Genomic DNA, 13,367 nt, shown 5'->3' with positions numbered 1-13,367 from the left:
GGGAAGTCGGAAGTATATTATTTCCAGCGTGGGTGCGTGGAGCGCCCTGCCAGGGATAGTGGTAGAGGCTGATACATTAGGGGCATTTAATAAACTCTTAGCAAATGGATGAGAGAAAACTGGAAAAATGGTTGTGTAGGAGGGAAGGGTTAGATTGATCGTAGAGTAGGTGAAAAGGTTGGCACAACATCATGGGTCTGTGCTGTGTTGTAATGTTTTATGTTCTGATATTACAGACGGTATTGTGACAGCATTACTGACACCGAACAATTCATACGGTAACTGTTGCTAACACCATCCAGTTAACATTTGAACCGCATTACTGACAGTATTCAGTCTGCTCTGTAACTACTAGTGATTCGATTTAACCGGTTTGGGGTCTACGTTACTAACATTAACTAATTAATATTTTAACTATAACCTTATATTAGTCAATCACTATACAACTGGGTAAGTCTGACTTCAGTTTAACCGGAGTACTATTTGTGCTGGTAATGCTTTCATCTTGGTGAGGTCTGGTCCAGACAGCGGGAGCTCAGCACTTTATGGTTTATGGTTGCTCGCAGGCACCGCGCTGATCGGGGATCGGCCCGGTGGGCTCAGTCCGCGTGGATACAGCTTGGACCCGACCACCCAGCACCAGACATCTACGTCTATCCTTTTCCTCCACTGATGAGGCCCGGCCTATTGAGTTCCTCCTGCTTTTCTGAATATTTTTGCCAATATTAATAATGTGGTTACAAAGCCCGCTGAATCGTGTTAGTCATAGTACTCCCAACCACCTACCTTCCTCCCTCACCTGACTTCACCTTCCAACTTGTACTACTTCCCCCGCCCCACCTTCTGGCTTCTTCTCCCGTCCTCTCCAGTCCTGATGAAGGGTCTCGGCCCGAAACGTCGATTCTTTCTTCTTTTCCAGAGATACTGCCTGACCTGCTGCGTTCCTCCAGCATAGTGTGTGTGTGTGTGTGTGTTTATCTAGTAATAGTTACGATGCCGACGAATACCGTCAATAATTTGGATCGTACCTGGCTCAGTCTCTGCTGTTGAGACGCCAGCGCCGTTGACGAATTTAAAAGGAGACGAGGTAGCCCCGTTTTAGTCATCAATTAGTCATTTTAACACCCATCTCTAGCACACTATGGTCTTGCGAAGTTTTGATTCGAAGTTTTTTACGACCAACGGTTCATCATGTTGATGTTCATTAACCATTAACTTAAGCAGCATATCCACCAAGATCAAACAATACCAATTGCGATGGATAGCTCAGGACATATGGACGGCTAACACCAACCAATTACCACAGCCACCATTTACTCCTGCCAACAGTGCACCAGAATATGTGGCTCCTGAAAGCCACAGCCACCTGAGGACCCACCAATAGACAACCCCTTAGGAGAACATCGTACTCGGGTGATCGCACTGCAGCTCCGGAGTATCCGATATTAGAACTGTAATAATCACAATCAGAAGTACATTTTTTTTTACATAGGTGCAGCATACTAATTGGATGGTCACTGCTCTGCAAGTGACAGTAAGAAACAGCCAAGCGTTGTGGACACAGCTCAACCTGTCACGGAAACCAGTTACCCTCCACAGACTCTGCTTCAGTAAAGTTGCCGGCATAATCAAAGACCCCACCCACCCCAGATATTCTTGTTTCTCCCATCTCCCTTCCAGCTGCTGATACAAATGCCGTCTGTCCCGCAAAAACCCACTTCTCTCTCTCTCTCTCTCTCTCTCTCTCTCTCTCTCTCTCTCTCTCTCTCTCTCACACACACACACACACACACTCACAGAACGATCATGCCGTAAAAGTACACGCAAAACGCTGTCAGCAGGTCAAGCAAGATTTTTAGAAGTGGGAAGCGGAGTTAACGTTGCAAAGGCACAAGGGAATGCAGATCCAGAAATCCGGAGCAAAAAAGAAAACAATTGGAGGAACTCAGCGAGCCTGGCAGCATCTGCGGGTGGAAATGGACATTCGATGTCTCAGGTCGATATCATGTACTGAGAGAATTCAGTCGGCATAGTAACGGTAGCAATAACGCCGATAAATCCCCACTGACATTGTGCAAGGTGTCCACCCGAAACATTGACAGTTCTTTCCCCTCCACGGATGCTGCTCGGCCAGCTGATCATTATGACTGTGTTCACTTATGTCTCCTGTCATTGTACACACAGGAGATTCAGCAGCTACTGGAATCCCAGAGCAACATACACAAAACGCTGGAGGAACTCAGCAGATCAGGCAGCATCAATGTAGAAGAACAAGCAGTCGATTTGGGCCGAGCTCTTTCAACAGGTTCTGATGAAGGGCCTCGTCCTCAGCATAGGTGCTGCCGACATTTTTGAGTTCCACCAGCTTTTCAGACCGTAATACCATAAGAGCAGAATTAGGCCCTTCATCCCATCGAGTTTGCTCCGCTATTTCATCATGGCTGATCCCGGATCCCACTCAGACCCATACACCTGCCTCCTAGCCATATCTTTTGATGCCCTGACCGATCAGGAAGCGATCAACTTCTGCGTTAAATATACCCACGGCTTGGCCTCCATCGCAGTCTGTGGCAGAACATTCCACGCATTCACTACTCTCTGGCTAAAAGGAAAAGAAAGTCCTCCTTACCTCTGTTCTAAAAGTTTGCCCCTCAATTTTGAGGTTGTACGCTCTAGTTCTGGATGCCCCCACCATAGGAAACATCCTCTCCACATCCACCTTATCTAGTCCTTTCAACATTCGGTAGGTTTCAATGAGATCCCGGCTCCCACAACATTCTTCTAAATTCCAGTCAGTACAGGCCCAAAGTTGCCAAACGCCCCTCATATGTTCACCTCTTCATTCCCAGGATCATCCTCGTGAACCTGCTCTGGACTCTCTCCAATGACAGCACATCCTTTCTGAGATATGGGGCCCAAAACTGTTGACAATACTCCAAGTGCGGCCTGACTAGTGTCTTATAAAGGCTCAGCATTTTCTCTTTGCTGTTATATTCTATTCCCCTCGAAATAAATGACAACATCGCATTTGCCTTCCTTATCACAGACTCAACCTGTAAATTAACTTTCTGGGAGTTTTGCACGAGGACTCCTAAGTCCATCTGCACCTCTGATGGTTGAACCTTCTCCCCATTTAGATAATATATTTCCCAATACTGTATTCCATCTGCCACTTTTTGCCCATCCTTCCAATTTGTCTAAGTCCTGCTGCAATCGCATTGCTTCCTCAGCACTACCTACCCCTCCACCTATCTTCTATCATCCGCAAACTTTGCCATAAAAACATCAATTCCATTATCTAAATAATTGACAAAACATGTGAAAAGTAGAGCGCCCAATACTAACCCCCTGAGGAACACCACTAGTCACTGGCAGTCAGCCAGGAAAGACCCCTTTTATTCCCACACACTCCTTACTGCCTGTCAGCCATTTCGCTATCCATGCCAATATCTTTCCTGTAACGCCATAGGACTTTACCTTGTTATTTTGTGTGTGTTTCTGCCACTGTAGTACTGCTTTAAGGTAGTTTTGTCCCAGTTCTGACGAAGAATCCGGGAACATGAAGTATTGACTCGTTTCTCTTCGCACAGATGCTACCTGCCCGACCTGTTGAGTGTTTTCAGCATTTTAAGCGACCATAAGACATAGGAGCAAAACTAGGCCATTCCATCATGGCTGATTTATTATCCCTCTAAACCGTATTATCCTGGCTTCTCCCCATTACCTTTAATGACACCCTTACTAATTAAGAACCTATCAACCCCTGTCTTACATATACCCAGTGACTTGGCGTCCATAGCTACCTGTAGCAATGAATTCCACACATTCACCACCCTCTGGATAAAGAAATCCCTCATCTCGGCTTTAAAGGGACGTCCTTGTAATCTGAGGCTGTGTCCTCTGGTCCTAGACTCCCCCACTATAGGAAGTATCCCTCCACGTCCAATCGCAAACAAGAGAAATTCTGCAGATGCTGGAAATCCAAGCAACACATAGGAAATGCTGGCCGACCTGCTGTCGACTGTACTCTTTTCCATAGATGCCGCCTGGCCCGCTGAGTTCCTCCAGCATTTCGTGTGTGTTGCTCTCCACGTCCAACATATGTAGGCCTTTCAATATTCGATAGGTCTCAATGAGATCCTCCCTCATTCATCTAAATTCCAACGAGTACAGGCCCAGAGCCATTAACCACTCCTCGTACGTTAACCCGGGATCATTCTCGTAAAGCTTCTCCGGACCTTCTCCAATGTTAAATCATCCTTCCTCAGATAAGAGGCTCAAAGCCGATCGGCATGTTCCAGGTGCGGCCTGACCAATGCCTCAGCATTGCTTTAAAATATGCTGCCCGACCCCGCAGAGTGTTCCTAGCATTTTCTGTCATTGTAATAGATTTCAACATCTCCGTTCCACGCTCAGGGAGACCATTTCGCTCCACGCTCAGGGAGACCATTTGGCCCCACTACCCCATACCACTCCACGCCGTCCTACATCTTCCTCATACGTCATTAGGAGACCATTCAGGTGATGTACTCAGAAGCATTCACCTTCCAGAGGTCTACTCATCGGTGAAGGCGATCACAACTTGACACGGGGTGGGAACGGATTGAACATTCCGCCGGAGGGGAGAGTGGGCTTATCTGCGGCGTTCTTTGGGATAAATCACCGCAGGCAGGATGGACCGAGCGGTTTCTTGTGTTCCTCCCGGGTTTACCCAAGGCGTGGGAAATGAGCCCTTCGCTGCCCAGCCCTTACCTCTCGGCGTCGCGCTATCAAGCAGTAAATGAGGGAGAGCATCCGTGGAATTTTATAGAAGAAACTCGCAGGGAATTCGGGTACATACATGCAAACTCCCACAAGACATAAGAGTGGCTTCCTCTTATGTACGACTTCCTCTCACCTAGCATCCCCCCGCCCAATTACAAAAATCGTCGTTCGAATTATTCCTTTCCCGATCTGATTTCATTTTCTTTTTCGTTCGATGAATTCCTCCTAGCAATTAAACCACTGAGTGCCCATCAAAGGATGTAATTGAGAGCGTGCAGCTGTTAGAGAAGGTAATAGAACGAACTGTGCCGAGTGGGTCAGTAGACAGAGGACACAGTTTATAGGCAATTAGCGAACCGAGCTGAGGAGAGGTGAGATTATTGAAGAGCAGAGATGCTAAAGCGCGCTGCCTTGAAGGGCGGCGAGAGCGGACCGAACTGCAACTTTCCGATGGATGGAGTAGCGAAGTGGAATGAGCGGGGATAGCGGAATCCAATGGATTTTTCTTTCAGAGAACCCGCGCGGAGTATAACGGGCCGAACGGCCCCCCGCGCCGGCTTGGCCGGAGGGAAAGGGGAATCTCGACTCACTTGCCATGTGGCTGAAAATCCCCGAGAGAAATGCCGAAGAATTTACGTAACTGCTACGGTTTACGGGGTGGGGGAGGAACTCCACTCGCTTCGCCTGGGTTCCCTGAGCTTTCCAGCCTGCCAGCTTCTCCCTGGCAACCCTCTCCTTCCTAATCTCAAAACTGCAGCTAACAGGAGATACGCGGTGGGTCGGGGACGGAGGTGTTGTCTCTAAAAGCGAACACTTCGGTCTCAGACCTAGACTCTCCAACAATGTTAGGGAAAAACCCCAACATTAGCCGACAGTGTACAGCGTGGCTGCATGGAGTTATTACACAGACTGCGAAGGGTTAGCCCCCACCCCTCTCTCTCCTCTGCATACACACATTGTACCAGGACTTTAAAAAAAGCTGTAACTATCTGTACAACATGCCCTCGGTACTAAACTCCATACGAACACAGAACTGAAACAAGACGCAGCACATACTGTTAGCATGCAGAAGGGAGGGTAGGCAGCAAGTTAAGTAGTTATTACTACAGAGAGAATAGAGAGAGAGAGACGCACCGTGACCACCCCGCAGGGAGGCAGGGGAGCGGTAGATGGAGATGGGCACGGAGGGATGCTTGTTTCCTTGGAAGAGGTGCTCATGGTGCGTCGAAGTGCCAGATGAACTCCATACGCCGCTGACGATACTGCCCAGGGTCAGGGACCAGATCCAGGGCGCTTGGCCACAGCAGCGGGAGGCAGATTGCTTGCTCCAGAAACTCAGTAAAATCCTCAGGTGCATGGTCGGCGCTCTGTCAGTCCGGAGGCACACAGCGCGAGTCCGAGGCGAGAGGGAAGGTTCATGGTGGTGTGGAGCCCATGATCGTCGCCGGCAGCTCCCCACGCCCTGACTCTGTCTCTCTCTCCCCCTCCCGCCCCCACCCCCCCAACGGATTCGGCCAGACCACCAGAGCTTGACCAGGTCCTCCTGCTCGATCTCAGGTTTCCGCCGTGGCTGCTTCGTCCAGACCCAGATTGTATCCGCTAATGGTCATGCCAGCCGGCAAGTCTCGTTATTGCTCATCGCGCGGCGGATGGGGAAGAGGTGGAGACTTGGGCAATCTTCCTCTTTCTCTAGAGCTCCAAGGTACCCTGGAAGGTGACAGCAGACTCTCTCTCTCTCTCTCTCTCTCTCTCTCTCTCTCTCTCTCTCTCTCTCTCTCTCTCTCTCTCTCCCCCCCCCCCTGTCTCCCCCTCTCTCTCCTCTCTGTCTCTCTGTCTCTCTCTCTCTCTGTCTCCCCCTCTCTCTCCCCCTCTCTCTCTCTCTCCCCCTCTCTCCTCTCTCTCTCTCTCTCTATCTATCTATCTATCTCTCTCTCTCTCCCCCCTCCCTTTCACTCTCGCACACACACACACACACACACACACACACACACAAAGTTGGGAATCTAAAAAAAACTGGCAGCTCTCAAGATCTTTGCTGCTCCCTCCAGTAGCAATCTTCTGACTGATGCAGTGCAGAACTATTTAGACGCTCTCTCCTTCGAGCATCGTTCCCAGCATCTCAGACGGAAGATGATTAACCCTGTGAACGCTCTGGTACGGCGGAGCAGATCGGCGCACACAGGCATTGTGTGAAGAGCGAACAGCAGCAGCGTTGAAAGAGAGAAATTGAGCCTTTTGTTTTAATTTGACAGAGAAAAAAAGACTTTGCCAATGTTTCCACTCCGAACGGCGGGGCGGTGTAATTGGAAATGGGCAGAACAAACGACGGAGTGATAAGATTGAATAGCTGCCCACCAATCCCAACCCTAAATCCAGCGGGGGTCGGTGAAGGAGAAGGTGGAGCGGATGCTAGCGGCTTCTGACGGGGACTTCCTTCTTGCAATGAACCCCGTGCACCTGCACCCACACCACACCCCCAATCCCTTCATCCACAACTCCTCCCTCCATCACTTCAACCCTTCCCCACCCCAGCACACACACCCACTCCCTTTCCCGGGGTCTGCGGAGGGAATCAGCTCCGGAAGCCGGTGTGGGGGGACCTCCACCTTGCACACTATGCCATGGCGCTCTTCCACCGCAGCAAGACACTGCCTTGAGTGTGGAATTCGACGTTAATATACGGGTTTTAAATAAGCTCGTCACCCAGGAACTTCTTATTTAAAAAATGCATCGCTTTATTTTTAATGAACTAGATGCGAAACACTTCGGGATTCATGTGAACAAGATATTCTGGCGCCTTCAGAGGAGGACTCCTATCTGATGCCATTCACCAGTGGGAGGATGTGTTACGGAACAGAGATAACTGTGCCACAACCAAACACCACCTTTCCCTGGTCTTCTAACATCCAATCCCACCCAGGCTCCTCTCTCCAGGTGTACAGTTCTGTCTCAGGCCATCTGGATCCAGTGCTGGTACTGAGAGAGTAGCTTTATTTCTCGCATGCGTATGAAAACGATCGGCGGAATACATCGCTCTGCCTCAACGACCGACACACTTACTGGGGGCAGCCCGTAAGTGTCGCCACGCTTCCGGTGCCAACATCACTAACCATGAACTCGTGCTTCTTCGGAATATGGGAGGAAACCGGAGCAGCCGGTGGAACTGCACTCGCTCATGGGGAGGACTTGCACATCTTTCTCAAGTTCTGGCTGTACTACAACCCCACGCTCCTGGTCTACGGTTACCCAGTAGGGTGGGGGGAGGGGGGGGGAGGTCCTCAGAGAATCCCCTGATAGGCTTGCTCCAGTACCATATGGGTTATATATACTGTTCCTCCTTCACTATCATTCTAACCCCTCACTCCTACATTGCCCATAACCCTCCATCTTTTTCAATGTCCCTAATGTATGAGCCTCTTCCCACCAGGAACTTATCACTCACTGTGTATCACCCATGATATCTCCCCCTCCACTTGCCTTAAAAGTATAAACACAAGAGATTCTGCAGGTGCTGGAAATCCAGAGTAAGACTCACAAAATGCTGGAGTAACTCATCAGGTCAGGCAGCATCAATGGAGAGGAATAGAGCAAATGTTTCAGCCTGAAATCATTCATGAGTCCCAAAGAAGGGTGCTGTCCTAAAACATCAACAGTTTTATATATATATTGTCATCCTAGGCAATACTTATCAGATAGTCTTTGGCTATCCACTCTATCAATGCCTCCTATCATCTTCTACATCTCTATCAAATCCTCCTTCACTCCAAAGAAAAAGGGCCTCACTCGCTCAGCCTATCCTCATACTATGTAATACAGGCATCCTCTGCACCCTCTCTAAAACTTCCACACCCTTCCTATAATGAGGCAACCAGAATTGAACATAATACTCCAGTTGTGATCTAACCAGAGTTTTACAGAGCAGCAACATTACCTCACAGCTCTTGGTTCCTGTAGTCACCTCCATTTTCCCACTCCTGGTTTGTACGGTTGCTTTGTCTCACCATACCTCATTGTCTACTCTATCATTGTCTCTTATTATGTCCTTTCGTATTAACTATTTCTGACCTGGGAAAAAGTCTCTGGCTCTCCACACGATCTATGTCTCTTATCTTCAACACCTCTATCAAGTCACCTCTCATCCTCCTTCATTCCAGAAAAGGCTGAGCTCGCTCAACCATTCCTCTCTAATTCAAGCATGGATGTTGAAACCATCTGCTCTCTCAGAGAACTAAAATAGATCCCAAGGCACCAGTTTGAAGAAGGTCAGGTGAGTCTTCCTCAGTGTCTTTGCTTCTCCCTCTGCCAGCATTACAAATACAGAGATCTGCTTCATTGTTATCGCACCACCATTTGTGGAAGCCTTTGTATGCAAATTGCTTGCTGCGTTCCTACAATGTAATTCACTTGACAGTACTTCCACTGACGGGCAATATTCTTGCAAGGCAAGTTATACTTTTGGCATGGTAATGTGGTGGTTAACATAACACTGTTACAGCGCCAGTGACCTGGGTTCAATTCCTGCCACTGTCTGTAAGGTACTGGTGCATTTTCCTCATGACCATGTGGGTTTCCACTGGGTGCTCCGGTTTCCTCCCACATTCTGAAGATGTATAAGTTAGTGTTAGCAAGTTGTGGACATGCTATGTTGACAAGGGACTTGTGGCAACACTTGCGAGCTGCCCCCAGTGCATCCTGGGACTGTGTTGGTCATTGAGGTAAGTGACACATTCACTGTATGTTTTGATGTGTATGTGACAAATAAAAGCTTATCACTAACCTTTATTTAATCTCAATTGCTATTGCTGGGGTCAGCATTCATTGTCTTCTACCCAGGGTTGGGGAGCTAGAACTCAAGGACATAGATTTATAGTGGGAGGGGAGAGATTTAATAAGAACTTGAGGGACAACATTTTCACTCAGTGTTGAGTAGAATGGAATGATCTGCCTGAGGAAGTGGTTGAGGCAGGTACATCAACAGCATTTAAAAGTCAATTGGAGAGGTACAAGAATAGGAAAGGGTTAGATGAATATGGGCCAAATGCAGGCAAATGGGAGAGCTTAAAAGGACATCTCACTTGGCATGGATGATTGGGCCATGGGTCTGTTTCTCTGCTGTAAGGCTCTTTGGCTTTGGTTGTGGGACAATGCATTGATTGATCAGAAGAAGATTAAAAAAATTAAAGACTGAAAATGTAAACTCAAGGTCAAAGCAAAGCATGTACGTTTGTATATGTCACCATATACTACCTTGAGATTCATTTTCTTGTTGGAATTTTCAGGAAAATAAATATATTCCATAACATTTATAAACAAAAACTATACATAGGCAGACACTGACAATCCACCAATTTGCAAAATAAGATAAATAGTGAAAAGGGAAATCACATTTGCTACTCATTACTTGGTTGGATTTCGGAGACATAAGAGACTGTCGATACTGGAACCTGGAACAAAAAAAAAGCAAAATGATGGAGGAACTCATTTGTGGACAGACCCAGAATGTTGTTCAAACACTTCACTCCTCGGATACTGCCTAACCTGTTGAGTTCCTCCCGTATTTTTGAGTTAAACTCGAGTTTGGATCTGGTCTGCGGGTTGAAGAGGGCACAGGAGCCAGAATCTCTCACGAACTCTCACGCCCTCAGCAGGAGAGGGAATGCTCAGTGTACACAAGAGGCTCAGTGGCAGGTAGTTACTGCATAATGCATCACCCAGAGCAACGTTTAAGCGGCCTGTGATCAGTGAATTCAGCATGAGGCAGGAGTGCTCCCTTTATTATCAGCCTTCTATCCCTCTTCCTTTTGGTACGCTGCAGTTCGAGATTAACGGGAGAATCCCCAAAGACCCCCTTTTACTCTACAGTGACAACCTACAGTTTGTCCCCATTCATTTCATTATCCCTCTCAATTTATTCCCGCAAACAAGAATATCATAAGGTCAAGAGGCTGCCTGACCATTTTGTGGTTTTACAGGCTAACACTCTTGTCTGACTGTACCTTATGCATGTGCCTTCATGGGAAGAGTGGGCTGGCTGTTAGCCTGGGGATGATATTATAGCTGAAGCTGGTCCGTTGCTTCTCTGGTTTTACTGCTAGTGTTAGTGTTAATCTAGTGTCGGGTGGAAACACAAATGTCCGAAAATGGCTTCAGAACGTGGTGCAAACAGCCCAGTCCACCACATCACTGAGCACATCTACAAGGAATATTGCCGAAAGAAAGTGGTGTCCATCATCAAGGATGCCCTGTTCTCACTATTAACATTGGGCAGGAGGTCCGAGGTCTCACACCACCAGGTTCACGAACAGTTACTACCTTTCAACCATCAATCTACTGAACCGGCATGGACAACATCACCCACCTCAACACTGAACTGACCTCTACAATCTACAGACTCACTTTCAAAGAGTCCACGGCTCACGTTCTCAGTATCATTGATTATTATTACTTTACAATTTGCCTTCTTTTGCTCATTTTGTCCATCTTTGTTGATGTATAGTTTTTCATAAACTCTGCTGCTGTAACTGCCTGGGAGAAAATGAATTTAAAGTGGTATTTAACGATATATACGTGTTTATATAATAAATTTACTTTGATTTTGACATTGACTTTGAGGGGTGAGTGGAAATAGTGACAGAGGTTAGGAGGCCTGCAAGAAAATGAATCTCGGGGTCGTATGTGATCACGTAATAGTACTTCCATAATGAATTTATTTTGAACTTTGATTTTTGAGTGCTCGTCCATCATTCCCACTGCTGTCCAAATAACCTCGGAGAAAAGAGCACTTGAACCTGGGAGGGATGGGGGAGGCACTGCAAATGTCATTGCATTTAAAGGCACAAGATATATGACCATAAATGAACACCGCAAATCTAAACACAAGAGATTCTGAAGATGCCGGAAAATCCGGAAACACACACACACACAAAACGCTGGAGGAACTCAGCAGTTCGGGCAGCATCCACGAAGGGCACAAACAGTCAACGTTTTGGGCCGAGACCCTTCCTCAGGACTGGAAAGGAAGGGGGAAGAAGCCAGAATAAGAGCTGGAAAATAAGAAGACAGTCTACACAGATTCACGATTAAATGAATCTTTCAGCGTTTACCAGCCTGTAACTCACTCCTGTGAATGCTGTTCTACATCTCAGTCCATCTCCCAACCCTTTTACTAAATCAGAACCTCCATTTCCCCTGAGTGACCCTCTATAAACTTGCAGAGTCCTCAGTTAGCTTCGAAGCCGAACCTCTCCTCAGTGCCGCTCTGAATCGGCAGCCAGAACTATTTGCCGAACCCACGTGACTCAGAGCGCGATTCCGCTGGACTGAGGCTGATGCCAAGATTAGATTAAACATCTATTAACTGAGAAGTAAAAAGAGGCACAAAATCAGCAACGAATTCTGTGTGTAGTGGGTTAATTGGCCGCTGTAAATCGCCCCGAGGGTGTCGTTGAGTGGTAGAGTCGCAGGGGAGATGACGGGAATATGGAGAGAATAAAGCAGAATTAGTGTAAGTGGAATCTTGATGATTAGCGCAGGCTCAGTGGGCTAAAGGACTGTTTCCGTGCTGTAGGAGTCTGTGACTTCCTGAACACTGGGCATTAATCCCGCCTGTCTTCAGGGTGCTTTGTGTAAAAGGAACATTAAACAGTGTTTCCTAGTTGGCATAAAGCAAAGGTCTAACTGCACAGAAAGAACCGAGATCATGTTATTGCCGGTTGGCTGCGATCAGTTCATACAGCCAGACCTGCAAAGAGTTACGGTCAATCCCTAGACTGCACTAGTAGCTGATATCGTCCAGAAAGCAGCAGGTGTTTTATGACTGACTGACCCCAGTGACGGAGCGGGGGAGATGGATGGATGGGGAGATCTCCTTCCCGATTTCTTCACTGACGCGCGTGTGTTTGTTTGCTTCAGAATAATACACGGCTTTCCGAGGTGAAACAGCCTCAGGCTGGCCTGGCTGGTAAGAGCATGGAATTATACCGGACCAGTGTGAAACTAGATCAAAAAACATTTAAAATAAAACGGATGTGGAACAGTCCTTAAGACAGATGAGTCCAGAATCCACTGGGCTGTCCTTTTTAAGCATTGTTACGGCCTGACAGAGAGAAAAAAAAACTTAAAACGAAGAATACAAAAAGGAAATGTAGATTCCAGGGCAGACCCTGTAAGAAAATTCTGAATGAATGCAATGGCCTAAATTATCTTTCATTCTCTGATTCCACTTGATAAGAAGTTGCTAACAAAACACTGGAAATTATTACAGTCTCTTTACTAATCAAACAGGCAATTAATCTTTATCTGGCTTTTCTCGACAAATTAGACACATCTCAGACGCAGCCACTGTGAGAAGTGTGCAGTGAACACCGTCTATTTTTCCTGTTACATTTCCCTCGGGCTGTTTTGGATACAGCGGGAATTATTACTGCTGCCTCTAGCTCCGGTTCGGGGTTCAATCCTACTGTGTGGAGTTTGCATGTTCTCCCCCGCGACTGTTTGGGTATCCACCCGACGCTCCAATTTCCTCCCACGTCCCAAAGACGTTAATTGGCTGTGATAATCTGCCCCTTTAACGGGCAGTTGGCACAAGATTAAAGGGGAGTTGA

At 47.3% G+C, this 13,367-nt stretch overlaps 1 protein-coding gene across 27 annotated transcripts in view; it reads right to left on the bottom strand.

The window, feature by feature from the left end:
• Positions 1-13,367, bottom strand: part of nrxn3a (neurexin 3a) — a 2,332,164-nt gene that overhangs the window by 653,026 nt on the left and 1,665,771 nt on the right. For 3 of the 27 annotated variants that reach the window (XM_063044760.1, XM_063044769.1, XM_063044765.1), the window contains exon 1: positions 5,899-6,223. The exons of the other annotated variants lie outside the window; for them this stretch is intronic. In XM_063044760.1, coding sequence (XP_062900830.1) covers positions 5,899-6,121 — 223 coding nt within the window. In that variant the 5' untranslated portion in view covers positions 6,122-6,223. Of the gene's footprint in view, positions 1-5,898; positions 6,224-13,367 lie in introns of those variants that run through there. 27 annotated transcript variants of the gene reach the window in all.

Source organism: Mobula hypostoma, chromosome 1, assembly GCF_963921235.1.
Source record: "Mobula hypostoma chromosome 1, sMobHyp1.1, whole genome shotgun sequence".
NCBI lineage: Eukaryota > Metazoa > Chordata > Chondrichthyes > Myliobatiformes > Myliobatidae > Mobula > Mobula hypostoma.
This window is presented reverse-complemented; position numbering and strand designations above follow the sequence as displayed.